Source organism: Musca autumnalis, unplaced genomic scaffold (genome assembly GCF_047663935.1).
Source record: "Musca autumnalis isolate F117 unplaced genomic scaffold, ASM4766393v1 scaffold_2, whole genome shotgun sequence".
NCBI lineage: Eukaryota > Metazoa > Arthropoda > Insecta > Diptera > Muscidae > Musca > Musca autumnalis.
Window position 1 is genome coordinate 244,615,070 of NW_027411755.1, and position 24,613 is coordinate 244,639,682.

At 38.7% G+C, this 24,613-nt stretch overlaps 1 protein-coding gene across 21 annotated transcripts in view; it reads left to right on the plus strand.

Moving 5' to 3' along the window:
* Nucleotides 1-24,613, plus strand: part of Shaw (potassium voltage-gated channel shaker cognate w) — a 78,332-nt gene that overhangs the window by 39,296 nt on the left and 14,423 nt on the right. For 3 of the 21 annotated variants that reach the window (XR_012410629.1, XM_073971252.1, XM_073971253.1), the window contains exons 2-8: nucleotides 1,371-2,109; nucleotides 2,247-2,457; nucleotides 10,713-10,830; nucleotides 10,909-11,103; nucleotides 11,164-11,382; nucleotides 11,442-12,045; nucleotides 12,118-12,237. Coding sequence is in view for 14 of the 21 variants with exons in the window: in XM_073971252.1 (XP_073827353.1) it covers nucleotides 2,249-2,457; nucleotides 10,713-10,830; nucleotides 10,909-11,103; nucleotides 11,164-11,382; nucleotides 11,442-12,045; nucleotides 12,118-12,237 (1,465 nt within the window). In the remaining 7 variants the exon portion in view is untranslated. Of the gene's footprint in view, nucleotides 1-1,370; nucleotides 2,110-2,165; nucleotides 2,458-10,712; nucleotides 10,831-10,908; nucleotides 11,383-11,441; nucleotides 12,046-12,108; nucleotides 12,238-20,929; nucleotides 22,399-24,613 lie in introns of those variants that run through there. The other 18 variants (XR_012410628.1, XM_073971249.1, XM_073971250.1 and 15 more) reach the window with 13 other exon arrangements.

Below are 24,613 nucleotides of genomic sequence, written 5' to 3' on the forward strand. Positions count from 1 at the left end.
TACAAGAAACCCTGACGGCACCAACCAAAATGACAAATCCGCAAGATCGTTCTCGCAGGGAGTTTCAGAATCGTACAGACTTTCCACATCATATCATTTCATCCACGCATGTATCAGGTTGGAATGTGGGCTATATCGGTCTACTCCTTCTTGATTGATTCTTTTTTCAGTAGGTTGTTCGACCGGCCTCATTTACAACGGTACAATCTTTTTCCGGAGTCCGTCCCTCCACATACTAAAATCGCAATTGCGCAAGATAACTCTAAAACTTTTTCGAAAATTTCTTTCTTTGTGGCTGAGGGTATATCTCCGTCAGCACAGCTGACTGATACTTTCTTACTTGTTTTTTCTTTTAATTTAAATTTGAACCACGAAACGATTGTTCATTTTTAAATTGAAAACTTTTTCTCAAAATTGTTTTCATTCAACAAGTCATATAACTTTGTTAACAAGCTATGAAACTGGATTTGACATGTTTTCAAATATTTGTGTGTTTCATAAGTTTCAGGGTATAAAAAGGTCCCCCCCCCTATATCCCAACGAATTTAATTCTTTTGTTGAAAAAAGATCTACTACAACAACCTGTTTTAATGAAAAATCTATTGTGGTGCTGAGAAGAAAATATTTTCACAGTGAATCCTCGTAACCAGCAGTTACTTGAGTGTCCTTATGGTAATTCAATGGCAAAATGCGCATGCCCACTTAAAGAAAAGGCTCAGACAAAATACGCGCGAGTTATCGGGATGAAAATCTATCAACAGTGTGTCAGTTGTGCTAGTTTATAAGTATGTACGTGTGTATGCATGAATTTAGTATAGAGTATATTCACGAGAGAGTGCAATTGTGTGTGTGTGATTGTTTGTATGCCGTTGTAGAGAGTGAATGGGAAAAGCGGAAAAAGACAACAAAATTCAAAGTGGCTTTCCTTTTATTATGCCTACTGTGCGGTTTCGAGTGTGTGCGTGTGTGTATGCCTGCTTTTGTGTTGTGTGTAAGAGGCAACCAAACAAGTCGGCGGCAATAGCGATTAATACTTTTTCTTTTTTCATGTTCCTTGCCCTTGTTTTTCCGTTCTCCTTTCCTCTCTGTTTGCTGTTTGTGTGTTTCGTTGGCATATATTTTTAGTCATAGACTTTGTTGTTGGTTTTGATTTCAGTGATTTTGTTTTAGCGTTTGATACTTGTTTGCTAAACGCTTGAATTCCTTTTTGGTTTTGGTTCAACAACCCCGTAATGGGGGAGAATGTGTGAGAGAACACGTGCTGAAGCAGCAACAAATAACAATAAGCGAAATTCCATAACATTTAGAGCAACAACAACAACAAACAACGGCACTCATTCATTTCTATGCCTTTTCGCTTTTATTTTCAGCCCAGTCCCCGCCTCCTCTAAAAAACAGAAACGACAACAAAATTCAACACAAAGGCAAAGCAAATAACAAAACAAACAGACAAAGAGGAAATAGATAAAAATATCTTGCCAAGAAGCTCATCACTCATACGCCGCCTGGTATGCCTCAACCAATGCTAAATGTTAAGGCTTCAACAATGCTGCCGCAGCAACAACAATGGCTTGCCTAATTAGCTAATATCCATTTTTCCCATGCGTTCCAAGTTGCATTTAAGTGATTTGATCAACGATTTGATTTCGAAAATTTGAAAAGCAAAGCGATTTGATATTCCGCAACAAGATTTGGTAGTGGTCGTCGTAGCCAGTATAGCAGGCCCAGGGGGCGCCAGCATTCAAGCAGCAAACCTTTAAATGCTTTACTAATGCTCATCACGATTCACAACAACAACAACAATTGAAAATACTCAAAAGATCATCCTGTAGAGAACATTCGAATAGAAAAACATACACAACAAAAGAATACTCCTCACATCACTTGTAGAGCCATCAAGCCATCATCTTGGGCAGTCATTTTGCCAGTAACAACAAAAACAACAGCAGTATCAACATCATAAGCAACATATTAATTAATCATCATCAGCTTTCGCATCATCATCCTTGTCATAATATTATTCTCCTCCTTCTTCTAATTAACGCTCTAGCTTTGGCATAGTTAACCCAAAACCGCAGCACCAAAAGCAAACAAACAAAAACACAAAAGGTTAGTATCGAATGTTTTCACTTATATCCCTTCGGTTTTTCTTTCCCTCTTTCAAGATTCCAAAAATCCACCATCATCATTCACCACCATGACTTATATACCCAAAAAAAATTCCTATTATTCACGCTCTCACACAGCTATGAATCTAATAAATATGGACTCGGAGAATAGGGTGGTACTAAATGTAGGCGGCATCCGACATGAAACATACAAGGCAACCTTGAAAAAGATACCGGCCACAAGGTTGTCCAAGCTGACTGAAGCCCTGGCCAATTATGATCCACTACTGAATGAGTATTTTTTCGATCGGCATCCGGGTGTTTTTGCACAAGTCTTAAATTATTACAGGTAAGTAATGAAATGTTTTTTATTTTTTTTTATTTTCGAATAACAGCGATTATAATTGTAAAGAAGGAAGGGGAACTACGCTATCCGTTTTGCCACGACTGTGTAATAGAAATACAGGAGAGGTGGACCCAATTAATATAACATGTTTGTAGGTGACAAAAGACGTCCTTGGAAGTTTCCAGCTTAATTTATTGGACATTTATGGATTAAGTATCTTCAACATTGGACCTAAATACTCCCTTGACAGATGAAATCAACACAGTCCACCTCAATAGAATCCAGAATAGAAGACCTCAGTAGGAGGTTTCTATAGTATAGAAGACCTCCGTAGGAGGTTTCTATAGTAGGAGGTTTCTATAGAATAGAAGACCTCCGCAGGAGGTTTCTATAGAATAGAAGACCTCCGTAGGAGGTTTCTATAGAATAGAAGACCTCCGCAGGAGGTTTCTATAGAATAGAAGACCTCCGTAGGAGGTTTCTATAGAATAGAAGACCTCCGTAGGAGGTTTCTATAGAATAGAAGACCTCCGTAGGAGGTTCCTATAGAATAGAAGACCTCCGTAGGAGGTTTCTATAGAATAGAAGACCTCCGTAGGAGGTTTCTATAGAATAGAAGACCTCCGTAGGAGGTTTCTATAGAATAGAAGACCTCCGTAGGAGGTTTCTATAGAATAGAAGACCTCCGTAGGAGGTTTCTATAGAATAGAAGACCTCCGTAGGAGGTTTCTATAGAATAGAAGACCTCCGTAGGAGGTTTCTATAGAATAGAAGACCTCCGTAGGAGGTTTCTATAGAATAGAAGACCTCCGTAGGAGGTTTCTATAGAATAGAAGACCTCCGTAGGAGGTTTCTATAGAATAGAAGACCTCCGTAGGAGGTTTCTATAGAATAGAAGACCTCCGTAGGAGGTTTCTATAGAATAGAAGACCTCCGTAGGAGGTTTCTATAGAATAGAAGACCTCCGTAGGAGGTTTCTATAGAATAGAAGACCTCCGTAGGAGGTTTCTATAGAATAGAAGACCTCCGTAGGAGGTTTCTATAGAATAGAAGACCTCCGTAGGAGGTTTCTATAGAATAGAAGACCTCCGTAGGAGGTTTCTATAGAATAGAAGACCTCCGTAGGAGGTTTCTATAGAATAGAAGACCTCCGCAGGAGGTTTCTATAGAATAGAAGACCTCCGTAGGAGGTTTCTATAGAATAGAATACCTCCGTAGGAGGTTTCTATAGAATAGAAGACCTCCGTAGGAGGTTTCTATAGAATAGAATACCTCCGTAGGAGGTTTCTATAGAATAGAAGACCTCCGTAGGAGGTTTCTATAGAATAGAAGACCTCCGTAGGAGGTTTCTATAGAATAGAAGACCTCCGTAGGAGGTTTCTATAGAATAGAAGACCTCCGTAGGAGGTTTCTATAGAATAGAAGACCTCCGTAGGAGGTTTCTATAGAATAGAAGACCTCCGTAGGAGGTTTCTATAGAATAGAAGACCTCCGTAGGAGGTTTCTATAGAATAGAAGACCTCCGTAGGAGGTTTCTATAGAATAGAAGACCTCCGTAGGAGGTTTCTATAGAATAGAAGACCTCCGTAGGAGGTTTCTATAGAATAGAAGACCTCCGTAGGAGGTTTCTATAGAATAGAAGACCTCCGTAGGAGGTTTCTATAGAATAGAAGACCTCCGTAGGAGGTTTCTATAGAATAGAAGACCTCCGTAGGAGGTTTCTATAGAATAGAAGACCTCCGTAGGAGGTTTCTATAGAATAGAAGACCTCCGTAGGAGGTTTCTATAGAATAGAAGACCTCCGTAGGAGGTTTCTATAGAATAGAAGACCTCCGTAGGAGGTTTCTATAGAATAGAAGACCTCCGTAGGAGGTTTCTATAGAATAGAAGACCTCCGTAGGAGGTTTCTATAGAATAGAAGACCTCCGTAGGAGGTTTCTATAGAATAGAAGACCTCCGTAGGAGGTTTCTATAGAATAGAAGACCTCCGTAGGAGGTTTCTATAGAATAGAAGACCTCCGTAGGAGGTTTCTATAGAATAGAAGACCTCCGTAGGAGGTTTCTATAGAATAGAAGACCTCCGTAGGAGGTTTCTATAGAATAGAAGACCTCCGTATGAGGTTTCTTTAGAACACTATGCAACACTGAAAATGCAAACAACTTTTAATATGCATTTTTTGAAAGTACATATTTATAGTACAAAAACCCTAGCAGGGGTTTGTCCTGTCAGATCCAGTTCGGATTTTATGGCCTCATCTAAACCGGGCTAATCTACACTTTTTTGCATTTATCAGGCCTTTATCTCAGAAACGAATAGGAATTTGGCCTTGTTGTCTTTAGCAATATTGTAGCCCTAAACTAGTAGAACTTATCTTTTGGAAAAACCACATAAGAAAAACTACATCTAGGGCATCAAAATCTATAAAATAAAGAAAATTTTACGTAATTGCTGAAATTCTGGTCAGTATCGGCTAAAATGTTGGGAGTTGAACCAAGTAACCTTCTGCAAAAATCTTCCAAATAAAGTTATCAACAATTCTTCAGAACATTCTGAGCTAAAATGCTCACTTCATGTTGTTTCAGCGGTATTTTGCATCATATCTTTTACAACACGTACTTCAAACACAGTTCACACCAACAGTTTATTCTCGCATTTCGGATTTCACTACTTTATTGACATTTTTATTAAAAATGTACTGAAAACAACGGCATAGAGGCATTTTACAACAATGACATATTCTGAAGAGTTGTGTATTACATTCCAGGGAATATTTTCCAAAAGAAAAAATTAACGGTTTTGGAGATACGGAGCGAAATGTATAAAAGTTTTGGAATTTTTGCATATAATTTGAAATTTGAGGCAATAAATGCAGTTTTTCGAATTCATTATTTCTCCAAATATTTTATTCTTGTCCTTATCTACAAATTTGCTTCAGAGGTCAGAAGAAGATTCGCATTGGTTTCAGAGATATAGCCCCGAATTTCTTAAAAAACTCAATATTTAACCATGTTTGGATGGGGCCAAAAATCCGAAGTGGATCTGACACTACAAGACCCAAATAGGGTTTCTTGTCGTTTGGGTCTGTACTTTCAAAAAAATTCTCAGTTCGAATTGTTTGCACAAAATCACCTTAAAAATGTTGCACAGTGATATTAAACAAAATAAGATACACTTCCAAAATGGACTATGTCGGTCCATTCCTTTAGGTACCTCCCCTGCAAAACTTTTGAGATTTTATCCTAATCCATATCTTTGTCGGCAAGATCATACTTCCAAAATTCTGAAGACCCCCTAAATATATACGTTGTTTTCGGGGTACCTCCGGTTTTCAGTATTTTGAAGGCTGTGGCCTCAATATTCAACTTTCTCCTCTAAATTTGCCGGTATATGTCCACCCCTTTATATAGCTGCATAGAACGGTACATCCCCATTTTCTGTATTTTGAAGGTTGAATCCATAATAACTCAACGAAATGGCTGAAATATGGTATTTAGTCTTCGTTGGGCGTATAAAACTTCCCCCGAATTTCGGTATTTTGAAGGTTGTATCCACAATAATCAACCGAAATGGCTGAAATTTGGTATTTAGTCTTCGTTGGGCGTATAAAACATTCCCCAGAAACTTGTCGGTATATGTCCACGCCTTCATATAGCCCCTATAGAACGGTACCTTCCGAATTTTGGTATTTTAAAGGTTGTGGCCACAATATTCCTCCGAAATGACTGAATTTTAGCATTTCGTCTACGTTGGAGGTAAAAACCTTTCCGACTGAAATTCCTTGGTATAACTTCTAGTTTCGATATAGCCCCCATAGGCCGTTACATCGCGATTTTCGTAATTCCGAAGGCTGTGACGTCCATGAAATTAAAATTATTCTAGGCGATTTTAATGCCAAAATTGGAAAGGAAAATATCTTTGGCCCAACAGTCGGGAAATTCAGTCTCCACAGTGAAACATCTGACAATGGTATGAGGCTGATAGACTTCGCAGCGGTAAAAAACATGGTAGTTAGCAGCACCAGATTTCAACATCTCGACATCCATAAGGGCACCTGGTTGTCTCCAGATCAGAAAACAAGAAATCAAATTGATCACGTTGGGATAGATGGAAGACATTTATCGAGCGTGTTGGATGTGCGTTCGTTCCGAGGAGCAAGCATAGACTCGGACCAGTACCTTGTTGCAGCAAAGGTACGCACTCGGTTAAACGTTGCAAACAAAGTATGAACAGACACAACACGAAAGTTAGACATCGGTAGGCTGCAATCACAACAGATAGCCACAGCATATTCCACACAACTGGACCAATTGCTTAATCAAAGCAATCCTCATCCCGATAACATATCAGCGCAATGGCAAAGTATGCCCACTCCATGCAAATAGGTGCAAAATCCATACTTGGATACCGAAAACCTCCACCAAGGAATCCATGGTATGATCAGGAGTGTCGTGCTGCTACCGAAGAGAAAAATGCGGCATATAGGGCTACTTTACAACCCGTAGCGCACGAGAGAGATATAGGGAGAAACGGAGAGAGGAGAAACGTCTTTTCCGCAGGAAAAAGAGAGAGATGGAAAAGCTTGAGTGTGAAAAAATCGAGATGTACAGGAGCCAGAATGAAAATTCTGCCAAAGAGTGAAGCATCAAACTGGTGGTAGAGAGCTGTAGAGACCAGCAAGGTAATTTGGTCACTGATATAGATAGTGTGCTCAGGATATGGAAAGAACATTTTTCAAAACTGTTGGTATCCAATAGCAGCGAAGACCACGAAGATACCACAGACCCAATCCCGGAATATGGTATTGAATGTATACCGCCCAGCCAAGATGAGGTAAAGACAGCAATAAATCGGCTGAAGAATAATAAGGCAGCAGGAGCCGATGGCTTACCAGCTGAGCTGTTCAAAACCGGAGGCGTCACGCTGATAAGGTGTATTCATCAGCTAGTTAGCACCATCTGGCAGGAAGAACGAGTACCCGACGATTAGAACCTGAGTATCCTATGCCCAGTCCACAAGAAGGGAGATAAGACTGTATGCTCTAACTATAGGGGCATAAGTCTACTCCCTATTGCGTACAAGATCGTGTCAGGGATATTGTGCGAACGATTAAAGCCTATGGCCAACGAGATAATTGGACCATACCAATGCGGCTTTAGACCTGGCAAGTCCACCATTGACCAGATATATACGCTGCGGCAAATCCTGGAGAATACCCAAGAGATGCAGATCGACACCTACCACCTTTTTGTCGATTATAAAGCAGCCCGCATAGCTCATCCGGATTTGTAAAATGACTTTAACTGACACGAGGTCCTCAGTTAAAATAGGAAAGAACCTCTCCGAAGAGTTTAGTACCAAAAGAGGTTTCAGACAAGGAGACAGCCTTTCGTTTGATCTCTTCAACATCCGGCTGGAAAGGTTATACGAGAGGCAAACGTCAAAAGAAGTGACACAATCTACACCAATAGCCACATGTTACTTGCTTATGCTGATGACGTAGACATCATGGGACGATCAGTAAAAGAAGTAACTGATACCTTTATGAAGGTCGAAGGAGAATCTGCTAAAGTGGGTCTGGCGGTAAACGGTTAGAAGACAATATTAATGGTGTCGAGGCGCAATGCGTCCATTGAGTTCGGACCAACTGTGGAAGTTGGTTGCTATAATTTTGTGGTAGTAAAAGACTTCGTCTACCTCGGCACCCCCGTAAACACAACAAATGACATCAGTTGTGAAATAAAAAGAAGAATTGTTTAAAAGCCATTTAAAAGCAAAGCCACATCTCGTCAAACAAAAATTACGATCTACAAAACGCTGATACTACCCGTGATAATGTATGGCTCCGAAGCCTGGGTACTTGCGCAAGCAGACATGGCAGTGCTTGGTGTGTTTGAGAGAAAAATTCTTCGAAAGATCTACGGACCACCGAAATTACTGAAATTTGTTTTTTAATCTTCCATGGGATTATACAATTTTCTAGAAGAGAATAACCAGCATAGGTCCATGTCTTCATATGTCCTCCATAGAAGCGTACCTCCTGATTTTCGGTAATTTGAAGGTTTTAGCCAAAGTATCTTACAGAAATATCGGTAATTTGGTATTTAGTCTTCTTGGAGTCTAAAAACTTTGCACCAGAAATTTGTAGGTATAGATGGAAGTTTTGATATAGCCCCCATAGAACGGTACCTCCCGAATTTCGGTATTTTGAAGGTTAGCCACATTGTTATACCGAATTTGCTGAAATTTGGTATTGGTATGGTGAAGGGTTTCACCGATCAACACAGCTTAATCCCACGGAAGCGGGTTCTTTCGTAACGGATTGATCCAGAACCACACAACATCCGTTTTTCGGCCAGCGGCTGTCACCTCAGTGTACACATGTTTGTGTTTGTATCATTTTTCTGTGTTGGGAGCAGCAAATCCCGGAATGCCTGCACCGGATTCTTTTGGTCCGTTGCGGGACGGAGAAAACCCAGAACCAATTTATATGTGATCGATTTGTCACGTCCGCATCAGCCACACTCAAGCTTCGGTAAGATGCAACAGATGTCGGGAGTGGATGCATCTCATGGTTTGTTCTGAACTCATGCATTGACTATGTTGGTGCATGCTGCGTGAACAATGAGTTGCCGTCATTCGTTCACGCGTCTCATCCACATTCCCCCCTACAGCAGCCGCACACACAGCACTTAACACCAGCCGTTGTTGTTCCAATCCCTGAAAAAGCATTCTTTTAGCAATTTAATTGTATTGACTCCGAGGTATGATTGAATAAGTAGTGGATTTCATGAGTCGGAAGAATATCATGTTCGCAAGCTCAATAACAACAGAGTGATATAGGGCTGAGTTAGTTGATTCATAGATCTACCGTTTCTCCGTCAATGAGGACGCCCTTACTAGAATTAGCGGAGAGTGTCACAGTTCGCCAGACCGGCTCTGACAAATTACGTCACCTGGCAACCTGTTGTTTTTCTTGGATCAGATCATCTCCCCATAATTGTCTCCATCTGTAGAACGCCCGATTTCATTTCCTCTGTACCCCACACTTCGCCAATCATGTGAAAGCCAATTGGCGTGGTTTCAGAAAGTTCACTAAACACCGCTTCAGATATATGCCCAACCTTTCTGATGTCGGGAAGGAGAAACGACCTTCCGAGACATCATCCTTGCAGCTGTCGCTCGCCATATACCTGCTGGTCAAATACCCGAAGTGAGACCAAACATCCCAGCAGAGACGACGGGACTAGCAAATAGAGTTGGGTAATTTTTAGTCCCTTGTACTTACTAGTTCTAAAACGTAGGGGTAACATCATGGAATGTAATGTGTGATATTAAGTGTATGCAGTTTGTTCAAAGAAAAAATGTGGGCCAATGGAACTGCGAAGTGAACTAGATAGTTCCATATAGTTCTTTTGGCACAACTCTACTAGCAAATGAGCGTGAGTCTATGAACTGACACTGGATGTTAACAAGTTAGTCGGTGAGCATAAATGGAACAAGTGGTTAAATCATCTGAAGAGTTCCAAAATTGGAGCCGAAATAAGTGAACTGTGGACAAGGAGAGAACCCCTATATCAACAGGCATATCAAGCAGGTTTAAATAGTATTCACACGGATGCAGTTGCGAAGGTCATAAGCAAATTTAGTGTGAATAAAGTCCTCGAAATACATCCCCCATCTATCGCAGCTGAGGAGCGTTAGCTGCCACGAAAAACTAGAGTAGTTTTGACTCAACTACGCTCGGGATATTGCAGTCGGCTAAATTCTTAATGGGCGGAAATCGACCGCGCCGTGCAAGACATCTGCCCAGTATTCGGCATGGGCCCGCACGACACAAAACCGTTTGAACTGCCCAGCCAATCCTACTCATCTAACTCCAGTGGATCTGTGGTTACATCCCATCAAAGCAGCCCATTCCCTGGAACTGGAGATAGACCCAGAGCCTGGTTGAACGAAGAACGAAAATACAAACATAATAATAAACACTTGAACGACAACAACATAAATGTGTAGAGCAGTCTGTACTTAAGGTCTAGAAAATTCTGGAAATTTGGTTAGAGTCACAGATCCACACTTCAACACTTACATTTTATACGGGTCTGTAGGGGTTTTAATAAATGAGTAGTCTCAAATCAAGATAGTTGTCCGAAAAAAATTCCCCAATGTAGACTTCTGGAAATTTTAATAGAACTGTTATTTTGGAAATTGCAGAAATTTTATTTCAAATTTTTAAATTATCTCCATATTTATTTTCTAGAACCGGAAAACTGCATTATCCAACGGACGTATGCGGTCCACTGTTCGAAGAAGAGCTGGAATTTTGGGGATTAGATTCAAATCAAGTAGAACCATGTTGTTGGATGACCTACACCCAGGTGAGTAACAAATAAATTCTCATGCTTGTTGTTTGCTTTCAGTTCAAACTTTTGTTCTTCCTTCCATCACCCCAACAGCATCGTGACACTCAAGAAACTCTAGCCGTATTAGATCGTTTAGACCTCGATACAGAAAAACCGTCCGAAGAGGAATTAGCTCGAAAATTTGGTTTCGAAGAAGACTATTACAAGGGAACATTATCGTGGTGGCAGGAAACGAAACCACGAATATGGTCATTATTTGATGAACCATATAGTTCGAATGCGGCCAAGGTAGGAACACCATTTCCCACAACTAGAAAAATATTAATTCCACAAAATTTGGATTTGCAGATAATTGGCGTCGTATCGGTATTCTTTATATGCATTTCAATATTGTCGTTCTGCTTGAAAACCCACCCGGACATGAGGGTACCCTATGTTCGCAACAATTCAGTGCAGACGGCCAATGGCAGCTCCGGCTGGTTTCTGGAGAAGACACAAACAAATGCCCACATAGCTTTTTTCTACATCGAGTGTGTTTGTAATGCCTGGTTTACCTTTGAGATATTAGTAAGTCCCTAACAACCCTATTGAAGTTTTTATACTTATATATTTTCCATTTTTTGCAGGTCCGTTTTATATCCTCACCCAACAAATGTGATTTCATCAAATCATCTGTCAATATCATCGATTACATTGCCACACTGAGCTTTTACATTGACTTGGTGTTGCAACGTTTCGCCTCACATCTGGAGAATGCCGATATTTTGGAATTCTTCTCGATAATACGTATTATGCGACTATTCAAATTGACACGGCACTCGTCGGGATTGAAAATATTAATACAAACATTTAGAGCCTCTGCCAAAGAATTGACACTGCTGGTATTTTTCCTAGTCTTGGGTATTGTCATATTCGCCAGTCTGGTCTACTATGCGGAACGTATACAAACGAATCCGCACAATGATTTCAATAGTATACCGTTGGGTCTGTGGTGGGCCCTGGTGACGATGACCACAGTGGGTTATGGTGATATGGTGCCAAAGACCTATATTGGCATGTTTGTGGGTGCTCTGTGTGCTCTAGCCGGTGTGCTAACCATTGCACTGCCAGTGCCCGTTATTGTCAGCAATTTTGCCATGTACTATTCGCATACACAGGCACGTGCTAAACTGCCAAAGAAACGTAGACGTGTGCTTCCGGTTGAACAGCCCCGTCCACCAAGGCTGCCAGGTTTAATGATGCGAGTGATTATTTTTTGTGAAAAAAATATTAAAATGTGGCCCTTTGTTTTAGGTCAATCAGGAGGTGTCAGTGGCTGTGGTACACCTGGTTCGGGACCAAATTCAGGCCCTATGGGTTCTGGCGGCACTGGACCCAGACGTATGAATAACAAGACCAAAGATTTAGTGAGTCCTAAATCAGGTAAGTCGGTTAGACATAAGAAAGAACATTTACAATAAAATATTTGATTTTGAATTCGAGGAGTTTTCAAAAAACACACGAAGTTTTATCATATGAAATTGGGAGGTGTATACAATTGATTTATGTATTTAAATATCTAGGGCCAAAACATATTTTCGGATCGTTTCAACAAGTAAGAACATCAATGTATATCACACATTTTTAGGCACCGATCTTTTGCACTCTTAGATATATTCGTCCAAGTAGAATTCGGTAACTTCTTTGGTAGTAAAAATAGGTAAAACGCAAAAACTCTCAGGATGAGTTTAAATAAAAAGAAAATAAAAGCACCGTTGTTATAGGAGCTAATACATTGTAGGTTTAAATATTGTAACATGGTTTTTTCCATAAGGGACTTAAGGGCCCACTATACCTTACCCTAAAACTAGTTTCAGGCTTTTGGGGTTAAATCAGATGTTTATTAATCTAAATACTAGTTAATTCCACTTAAGATGTAATGCGTTAAGATAAAGTCGTAGGCATGCTTGTAGTAGTACAGGCAATTGACAGCTATGTATGATCGGGTTTTACAATTTACCGATGATCGGGAACGATGATAAGGCAATACGACTTGACGATGATGGTAAGTGTTAGGAAACGATGATGATCACGAAGGAACGGTTTGGTTGATTACACTGTGCAACATTTTTAAGGTGATCTTGTGCAAACAATTCGAACTGAGGGTTTTTTGAAAGACCCAACCGACAAGAAACCCTAGTTGGGTTTTGTTGTGTCAGATCCAACTCGGATTTTATGGCCACATCTAAACATGGTTAAATATTGAGCTTTTAAAGAAATTTGGGGCTATATCTTTGAAACCAATGCGAATCTTCTTCTGGAGACATAATAATCTCGAAAAACTACATTTATTGCCTCAAATTTCAAAATATATGCAAAAATTCCACAATTTTTATACATTTCGCACCGTATCTCCAAAACCGTTAATTTTTTCTGATTATTTTCATTTTGAAAAATATTCCCTGGAATGTAATACACAACTCTTCAGAACATGTCATAGTTGTAAAATGCCTCTATGCCGTTGTTTTCAAAAATGTAGTGAAGTCCGAAATGCGAGAATAAATTGTTGGTGTGAACTGTGTTTGAAATACGTGTTGTAAAAGATATGATGCAAAATACCGCTGAAACAACATAAAGTAAGCATTTTAGAGTTTCAGAATGTTCTAAAGTATTGTTGAGAACTTTATTTGGAAGATTTTTGCAAAAGGTTACTTGGTTCAACTCCCAATAGTATAGCAGATACTGACCAGAATTTCAGAAATTATGTAAAATTTTCAATATTTTACAGATTTTGATGCCCCAGATGGAGTTTTTCTTATGTGGTTTATTCAAAAGATAGGTTCTACTAGTTTAGGGCTAAAATATTGCTAAAGACAGCAAGGCCAAATTCCTATTCGTTTCTGAGATAAAGGCCAGATAAATGCAAAAAAGTATAAATTTAGCCCGGTTTAAATGAGGCCATAAAATCCGAACTAGATCTGACAGGACATAACCCTACTAGGGTTTTTGTAGTCTAAATATATACTTTCAAAAAATGCATACTAGAAGTTGTTTGCATTTTCAATGTTGCATAGTGTTACTCACTGGTAAATTTCTAGTACACAATAAGTAAAAAGACGGCAAAGATGACACATATACGCTCAGACTGTGCGAAATTTTGGCAAATCGAATACCGCCTACACTATCGAAATCCTGTATTAGGTTAGTCTTTTGTCCATGGAGAACCTGATATGTCAATGTACAGCTAATTCGCTTGGAAAAATATCGAAATCAGTAGGTACTGCTATATTGGGGCTTTACCAAAACATTGGTCATATCCAACAATTTTTGGTAAGCAGACTTCTGGTTCACAGAAAAATGTCCTATTAAAGCCGATTCGAACAGAAAATGTGGCTTAAATCTACAAAATACCCTTAATTCAATCTTACCGTTATTTGGGAGCGATAAGTTTAGATCAAATCTGCGTTTTTTTAACTTTAGTGCCATTATTCGAAATTTCGAAAATACCTGCTTCCAAACTGCATTATTGCGAAAAATGCTGAAAAATTTTGTGAGTGATACATGAACGAGTGGAACGATGGATTCAATATTCAAACGAGAAGAAATAGTATGATGTCAAAAATTTGAACCAATTCGATTACTTCCTTGGATAGCTCGCGGGGGTCCAGAGTCTGCCACATAAATTTGTGAGTGGAAAGACCGAGAGAGTGATAACACGGGTTTCTTGTTGGTTCTTAATCAACACTGTATTTTATTATTTTGTTTTCTTTTAAGGAGTACACAAGTATAAATTATTAAGGATATACAAAGGTTTAGAGTTCCGGTCGCTCGTCGCTCGTTCAGTCTCGACGGGAGACCCGAGTAGATTCCGGATATGGGCTGCGTGGGAGTTTTCCGTCTATACAGGCATGCTGGGTGACCTGGAAAAGTTCGTCCACCGTCAGGGTCCTCCTCCAGATAAGTTACCATGAAAATATGGACTAAATGTTAGACCTGGACAAGGTTTCCGTAGGCTTCGCGGGAGACCTGGATAAGTTCTCCGAACTGGCTGCCTAAATGGACGAATGTACGCGGAAGATAGGACTCAAGAGTTGCAGATACCTCAAGGAATTCGGGCAATGATACTCGAAGAGTTACGAACACTTCATGGAATCTGAAAAGGTTACGCGAAGACCAAAGTGTTGCAGACACTTCAAGGCGTTTGGAAAAGGATACGCGAAGGGGTTCCAAGAGTTGCGAACACTCAAGGAATCTGGCCAAGGTTACGCGAAGACCCAAGAGTTGCGGACAATTCAAGGAATCTGGACAAGGACACGCGAAGGGGTTCCAAGAGTTAGGAACACTTCAAGGAATCTGGGCAAGAATACGCGAGGGAGTTCCAAGAATTGCGAACGCTTCAAGAAATCTGGGCAATAATACGCGAGGAAGTTCCAAGAGTTGCGAACTCCTCAAGGAATATGGGCAAGAATACGCGAGGGAGTTCCAAAAGTTGCGAACACTTCAAAGAAATCTGGCCAAGGTTACACGAATACCCAAGAGTTGCGGACACTTCAAGGAGTCTGGATAAGGACACGCGAGGGAGTTCCAAGAGTTGCGAACACTTCAAGAAATCTGGGCAAGAATACGCGAGGAAGTTCCAAGAGTTGCGAACACTTCAAGGAATCTGGGCAAGAATACGCGAGGAAGTTCCAAGAGTTGCGAACACTTCAAGGAATCTGGGCAAGAATACGCGAGTGTGTTCCAAGAGTTACGAAAACTTCAAGGAATCTGGGCAAGAATACGCAAGGGGGTTCCAAGAGTTGCGAACACTTCAAGGAATCTGGGCAAGAATACGCGAGGAAGTTCCAAGAGTTACGAACACTTCAAGGAATCTGGGCAAGAATACGCAAGGGGGTTCCAAGAGTTGCGAACACTTCAAGGAATCTGGGCAAGACTACGCGAAGGAGTTCCAAGAGTTGCGAACACTTCAAGGAATCTGGGCAAGAATACGCGAGGAAGTTCCAAGAATTGCGAACACTTCAAGGAATCTGGGCAAGAATACGCGAGTGTGTTCCAAGAGTTACGAACACTTCAAGGAATCTGGGCAAGAATACGCAAGGGGGTTCCAAGAGTTGCGAACACTTCAAGGAATCTGGGCAAGAGTACGCGAAGGAGTTCCAAGAGTTGCGAACACTTCAAATAATCTGGGCAAGAATACGCAAGGGAGTTCCAAGAGTTGCGAACACTTCAAGGAATCTACCAGGAATTAAGTATCACCACTCTGACTCACCTGGTTCTTTGCAGCTGTTTAACTTCACTCGGTTGAATTCGCGCACTTGTTACTTTGACTTCCTGTGAACACTGACTGATCCCCTTTCAATTTCCTGTGGTCCGTTTATAGGAAAGCAGTCGGTACCTATTACCCATTAAACAAATAATATAAAACTCAATTGTCGTTTGTTGGTAATTGAATCAGCTGAAAACGGCTGGAGCGATTTGGATAATTTTTTGTGGAAATGTTAGTCATAGTCCAGTTTAGGTTTTTATGCAAAGAAAAATTGGCCACGCCCACTTTTCCCCCCACTTTTATAAATATGTTATATCTACGAAACTACTCAACAGATTTTCCTGAAATTTTCAGGGAACGTAGAGTGATGGCCCCATATTGAAATTGACTACACATTTGGTTGAATTTCGGATCAGGCGGGGTATCTCCCCTATGCCCTATTTTTGTAAAAATTCAATATTTGCAACAATTACGAATGTATCGCTTTGAAAATTAATTTCCGAGTCAATGGCGATTGTGTCTCCGACCTTACGTGCTTATTTGGGGCATTAAGACTGGACAACGCCCACTTTTTTAAATATGTTATATCTACGAAACTACTGAATCGATTTTCCTGAAACTTCCAGCGAATGTACAGGGTTGGTCCCCGATAAAAATAGGCTACATATTTTTTGACTTTCGGATCGGGCGGGTACTTCCCCTATGCCATATTTTTGTAAAAATGCAATATTTGCAACAAATACGAATGTATCGGTTTCGGAATTTATTTACGAGTCAATGGCGATTGTGTCTCCAACCTTACGTACTTATTTTGGGACTTAAGATCCGACCACGCTCACTTTCTAATTAGGTTATATCTACAAAACTATTGAAGGGATTTTCAAGGAAATCGCGATTTGTCTAAACTTTTAAATCTTTAAAAATAAAAATCCAATGTCGTTCGTTGGTCATGGCATCAGTTGAGAACGGCTGGATCGATTTCGATATTTTTTTATGCAAAGAAAATGTACGCCCACTTTTTTCAATTTTTAATTTTTATCATTTATACGGGGGGCGGGGTACTTCCCCTATACCCTACTTTTTTAAAAATGTTATATTTACAATAATTACGAATGTATCTATTTCGGAAGACCTTACCCACTTTTTTAGGATCCAATGACTTGACCATACCCATTTTTTAAAATATGTTACATCTACAAAACTACTGAACCGATTTTCCTGAAAATATCAGGGAATGTACGGGCATATTTTCTTGAATTTTGAAGGGGGCATATTTGAAAAAAAAACGCCTTACCTTTATGAATAAAAATCAAATGCTGTCATAACCCAACTTAGGTTTTTTGGAAAGAAAAGTTTACCACGCCCCCCGAAAACAGGTTACATATTTTATTGAATTCCAGAGGGAGCAAGGTACCTTCCTTATGTGATATTTTTAAAAAACGTTATATTTGCAAAAATTATTCATGTATCGGATTAAAACTTACGGATTAATCTACAATCTAGGTACTTCTTTAGGGCCTATAGGCCCGACCACGCCTGTTTTTTTAATATGTCATAACTCCAATACTATTGAAGGGATTTCCATAAAATTTGCGACAAAGCTCAATATTTGCCGTTGTTATGTATATATTATGAATTTCGGAAGAGGTGGGGTACCTTCCCCATGCCTTTCTGTTAAACGCTATATATAAGCCAAATGTATGATTATATCGGTTTCAGCATACATTTTGGTAGGCAATGAAGTTGTGTGCATATTTGGAGCCAAGATACCGGACCAGGCCTACTTTTTTTAATATGTTATATCTTGAAAACTGATGACCACGCCCACTCTTTTCAAAACATTATTTTTCCAAAACTACTGAACCTAATATTCAGGAATGTCCCTTGGTCCAAAATGCCATATTTGCTAACCTTATGAGTGCATCGGGTTGCAAATTAGGTTTCGAGACAACGGTGGTTGCGCCCCCGATCAAGAAAAAGTATATATTTATAAATTATGGTGAGGTTCAACGGTCCATCAGCCATGAAAAGCTAAAACATAAAAGTCTCAATAAGCGGGAGAATTCGATTTAACCACTTCTTAACCTTAAAAATTAGATCGCTTTAGGATAAAGACAGGGACATGGACGATAATAAAGCCTAAAAAGCATGAATTGGCGAAAAAATCCGACAAAGTCCGTAAGAGAAAAGAAAGGTTACAGACAAAAAATCCTTCTCGGTTTGACAATAGACCGAAGAAGTGGGGTGGAAAATACCTATTTTTTAATTTTCAAGCATAAAGTCGATAAAAAGTTGTCATTTAAACTCATTACGACGGGCCAGCAACGCGGACCGGGGTCTGCTAGTTAAACAAATATAATTCAGGCATTTCTTGGTAGGGGTAACCGTGATGATGGGTGCCACCTATTACCAGTGATGGTAGGTGTCACCATTTACCAGACCGATCGTGGCCTTGAGTCGATCGGTCATTGAACTTAACGGTTAACATTTGAACAATTTTAGTAAACAAATATGAGGGGTGGTTAAATCAGTTTGGAAATAAACATAACATAGACAAAGGGTGTAGACGAAAACGAGCGTGGCGACTTTCGTCGTTACAACACTTTTCAGATTTGGATGACAATACATGAATATGAAACTTAAATCAATATGGTTCCATTTTTTCTTATAGCCCCCATGTGGCGGCACCACCCGATTTAAGGTATTTTGAAGATGTTTTTTTTTCATTTTTAGCCCGATGTGGCTGTAACTTGGCATTTGGAATTCCCAATGTTACAGAGACATCCCCACCAAAAATTGTAGACATACATAGGTCCAGGTTTTTGTATAGCCGCATAAAGAATGTTTATGTTTAGCCCGAATTGGATTTTAAAGTTCCTAATAGTACAGAAACTGACCCACTAGAAATTGTAGTCATAGGTCCAGGTTTTTTATATAGCCCCCATATAAGGCTACCCGCATTTTAAATTTTTTGTCTACATTTTCAGCCTAATTTGGTAAAAAAAATTTATTTACTAAAATGTTGAATATAAAAAATAATTAGAAAAAAAGTAAAAAAGTGTCAGTCGGCTTTAACCACAGAGATATACCCTCAGCCTGTGTAAATTGAAGCACTTTTTTCCCAAAAAACTAATGTATTTAGTGGGTTTCAAAATTTTGGGTGTATGATTAGGATTAAAGTTCAAAAGTTTTGCGGAAGAGGTACTTTAAGAAATTTACCGACATAGACCATGGGGGTGCCATAGTGGGTTTTTACACCCTTCGGGCTGTTTTCTCAAGAAGTATGGGCTTGCCCCTGAAAAAAAAACTTTACCATCGTAATTGAGGCAGCTAATGTAAGTTGCTTCAACAAAAACCAACGTGATTCGATAGCAGGTCTTAAAGTGAACTTATCCGAAATTTTGTGTTGAAGGTACCGGATGGAGTGGACAAATATAGTCCATATTCGAACCTGATCTATATCTGGTAGATATATCAGGATGTGTAAAGTATGGACCAAATCGGCAACTTTCTTCAAGAGTTATCGTGGCACAATTTTCCGAACATTTTTGAACTTTTGTGGGGGAGGTACCTGGAGGAGTGGACCGATATGGCTTATCTTCGAACTTAAACTAATTTTGGACACAATATTACGGAGGCCAAATTTTGAACGGAATCGGCTAATCCGTTCGAGATTTATGTTGCGCTCCAACCACTACACATGGTGTCATAGGGTTTTTTTTCAACTTGCAGGCTATTTTCTCAGGAAGTATGGACTTGCACGTGATGAAAGTTGTACCTTCGTATGGGGGACAGTGAATACAAGTTCTTAAAACAAAAACCAAGGCGATTCGAGAGCAGGTCCTAAACTGAACTTTTCCGAAATTTTGTGTGGGAGGTACCCGAAGGAGTTTAACGATTGAGTCCATATTGGAACCTGATCTAAGTCTGGCAGGAATTTCACGATGTGCAAGTTATGGACCAAATCGGTTACTCCCTTCAACAGTTATCGTGCGCACAATTTTTCCGAACATTTTTGAACTTTTGTGGGGGAAGTACCTGAAGGAGTGGACCGATATGGCTTATCTTCGAATTTAAACTATGTTTTGACAACATATTACGAAGGCTAAATTTTGGACCGAATCGGCAGATCCGTTCGAGAGTTATCTTGCGCTCCAACCACTACACATGGTGTCATAGGGGCTTTTTGCAACTTTCATGCTATTTCCTCAGGAAGTATGGACTTGTCCTTCCTGAAACACTTACCGTTGTATGGAGGGCAGTGAATACAAGTTGTTGCAACCAAAATCAAAGCGATTCGAGGGCAGGTCCTAGTCTGAACTTATCCGAAATTTTGGGTGGGAGGTACCTAATGTGCATAAATGCATAGTAAATTTAGGGCGGACTGTCTCCGTGAGCACTCTCATTAAGTGCGACACATATCGTGTATTGGTTAGTGTGGCAATTTTCCTGGCAGTGTTCTTTTTCATTTGCATATCCTCAGAAAATTATACATATCCTCAGAAATAATAAGAAATAAGAAATATCCTCAGAGATATTTTAGACATTTATGGAAGGGAAAAAGGGTCTTATTTTTAAGGTGATGTAAGGACGTGTGTTAGGAAGTATTATGTTGGCGATCCGAAAATATGTTCAACGAAAATGGAAAATATATTGTACATTATGTAAATACATAAATATATATTTATGAAATGAATTTGCGAAACATACATATGTACCCAAAATAAAACAACATATATTTTGGCCTATTTTTGTCGTTGTTTGCTTTTTTACGTTCCTTATAATTTTATTCTTTTAACAACAACCAAATCCAAAAAATTTACTTCACAAAACAAAAATAAAAACGAACAAATCAAAATAAAAACGAAGAAACTCTAAACGCTGCAGATGCATTCAAACCCAAATACACTGTCCAAAAATGACATTCAAATGAAACAGAAACAGTAACACCATCCAAGAACCAACCACCAATACTACTACCGAAACAAATGAGCAATAACGGCTGGCAACAGCTTAAGAAACTTTTACAAACTTGAATGCGGACACAAGTTAAGCTTACATAAAAAAATACTACACTCTATGCCTGGCAAACAAAGCAAAACAAAAGCGTATTTTCTACTTATTCTACTCGAATGCCTTGAATGGCTTCTTTGTAAATTATTACCCATTGTGCAAGCAAAAGCCTTTATTGTAGAAGCAGCAGCATCCTGCAAAGAAACAGTTTGTGCAGCAAGCAGCCAGTAAAATGCTCAAGCAAACAGCAAGCAAAAGCCGGCACGTTTAAACAAACACTGTTTAAGAAAAAGTTCTATTGATTGTTTTTAATTTTTCTCTAAATAAATTTGAAAACATAATTTTGATTTTATTTGCCATTTTTATTTAATGGGGGATTGAAAATAAAACTTTGGAAAATGGGAAATATTTTTAACTCAAATATTAATAATTTATTTTAAATATACCTAAGTGCCTATTGTAGTTTTATTAAAAATTTTTATTTTCATGAAATTTTTCTTTAAATTATTTTTATGCTTATTCATTAAAACAACCATAAATCCTCATTATATTTCAATATTTCAAAATAATTTTTGCTGAAACAAATTTAGATGAGTACACAGCCATGATTGGCAAAAGCCGAGGTGATGGTAAAATGGGGAGGCTTCTTTGAAATCCAACCATTATGCAGCGGCGTAAATCTTCACCCAAAAAAGATTCAAACATCGGCACCACCACCACCGCCATACAATAAAGCGAAAATCAAAATATCGACAACATCAACAACAGGAAAACCAAAGAACACCAAAAAAGGAATCAAAAGAATTGAAATGAAATTCGAATATACCTTGTAACTGTGTATGTGTGTTAACATTTACAAAAAAAAACAAACAAAACAAAAAATGAAATGCAAAACGACCATATCGTATTTTTGAACCAAAAACAAAACCAGAACATAGATCATAATGCCTAAAATTATAACAGAAAAACAAGAATATTATACATTTTAAGGATAATACAGGACCTAATTTAAATGGGTGTGTGTGAAGAAAGAAAGACTCATACGAAGAGAAAAAGGAAAATTTTTAATTACCAATTATGCTAAAAGATAAGCCAAATGCCAGCCATCTTGACAGATCCAAGCAAGCATCAAAAAACCAAACAACATATCGATGAACATATATTTGGAAATCATTACTTATCCTCCCCAACCCAATCCAACTCAACTCATCTACTTTTACATCACGCACATATTGTTGCACATCTTCGATAGAGATAACATTTTTGCAAAACATTTTTATTGGATATTTGAAGAGAATCAATCGTAACGAAATGAAAACGCTGCGGTACGTCTATTTGCCTCGTTGGATTTTGTGATATTCTTCTAAACGTTGGATATTTTCTAAAAAAACAAAACAAAAAATCAATTCTCTAAATCCTTACCTTTTCTAATTATATTTCTTGATTGAATTGAGTGTGTTGTTCTACATTCTGTTTTCTTTTCCTTTGTCTTTCTTTTTGTTGATCGTATTAATACACTGTTCTTCCTTATTTATTCGTTCTACCATTTCTCTATTTTTCTCTCCATATAATTGATTTTTCAATGTTTTTGTATCACAACAACAACATCATCAAAAATTTTGCTTTACAAAGTAATGTTGTTGGTATTATTTTATGAATTTATAAACACAATTTCTAATTTTTTGAATATTCTATATAAATAAGCCAAGACAAATCTGTTTCATTGTGTGTGTAAACTCTATATATACTTTTATTTAAAATATACAATTTAAAATTAATAAAATATTACGTATAAATGTGAAATTAAAAATTAAGTGAATGAAAGCTTTTATCAAACAAATATGGTCTGTTCCAGTACTGCAAGAATCTACTAGTTTTTACTATTTTTATACCCTCAGCCTTTAGGCTATGGAGGGTATATACACTTTGATACGATGAAAATGTGCCTCATCGAAATAATGGTTTTAGACCCCAAGTATGTTTGGACGAAATGTGTTTCAGACAATTTGGAGTCGATCTAGCCATGTCCGTCCGTCTGTCTGTCTGTCTGTCCTGCTGGCTGGAGCGCACGATAACTCTCGAATGGATGAACCGATTTGGTCCAAAATTTGGCTTTCGCAATAATTTGTCCAAACTTAGTTTAAGTTCGAAGATAGGTTATATCGTTCTACTCCTTCCGGTACCTCCCCTACAAAAGTTCGGAAATGTTCGGAAAATTTGTGCACACGATAACTCTTGAAGGAAGTAACCGATTTGCACGTCGTGAAATTTCCTCCCATTTCCTCCCACACAAAATTTCGGAAAAGTTCAGTTTAGGGCCATCTCTCGAATCGCTTTGATTTTTGTTTTAGAAACTTGTATTCACTGCCCTCCATACGATGGTACAAGTACCATCAGGGGCAAGTCCATACTTCCTGAGAAAATAGCATGAAAGTTTGCAAAAAACCCCTATGACACCGTGTGAGGGGTTGGAGCTCAAGATAACTCTCGAACGGATCTGCCGATTCGGTCCAAAATATGGACTTAGTAATATTTTGTCCAAACATAGTTTAAGTTTGAAGATAAGCCATATCGGTCCACTCCTTCAGGTACCTCCCCCAAAAATGTTCGGAAAAATTGTTCGTACGGTAACTATTGAAGGGAGTGGCCGAATTGGTCTATACTTTACACATCCTAATATATCTACCAGATATGGATCAGGTTCAAATATGGACTATATTTCTATACTCCATCCGGTACCTCCCACACAAAATTTCGGATAAGTTCACTTTAAGACCTCATATCAAATCACTTTGATTTTTGTTGAAGCAACTTGCATTCGCTGCCTCAATTACGAAGGGAAGAGTTTTTTTAGGGGCAAGTCCATACTTCTTGAGCAAACAGCCCGAAGAGTGTAAAAACCCCCCTACGGCACCATATGTAGTGGCTGGAGATCCACTTCCATAACGGTCAATGTCGATCCATTCCTTTTAGTATCTCCTCCGCATAACTTTTGATCTTTAATCCTAATCAACTTTTTTGTCGGTTCAAACGCCCAAAATTTTTAAAACCCACTAAATACATACGTGTTTTGGGAAAAAATTGTTTCAATATACACAGGCTGAGGGTATATCTCTGTCGGCAAAGCCGACTGATACTTTTTTACTTGTTTTCGATAATATAAAGGAAAAAATTTTATGGTAGTAAAAATTAGAAGCTTCTTGCAGGCTCTGAAACAGAGCAATAATTAATTTATGAATAAATATGTATAAATTAAATATAATAAACAGATATTTTTTATAAAACAATTTTTAGTTACAGTATTAGATAGCTGTCGGTTAAAAGGAAGACTAATTTAAGAAATATTTTTTAAGAACTAGGTATATATTATTAAAACTCTGCGGGATGAGTCGTCTATTATGGCTATTTAATAACCCCGATAACATTTTTTCAGAGGTCTCTCCGAATTCGTTCCGAATCTATTCACAAGTTGTGGAATTCGTTCCGAATTTGGTATATCGGAAATCGGAAAATTTTGTAGAAAAATCGATAAATTTTTTA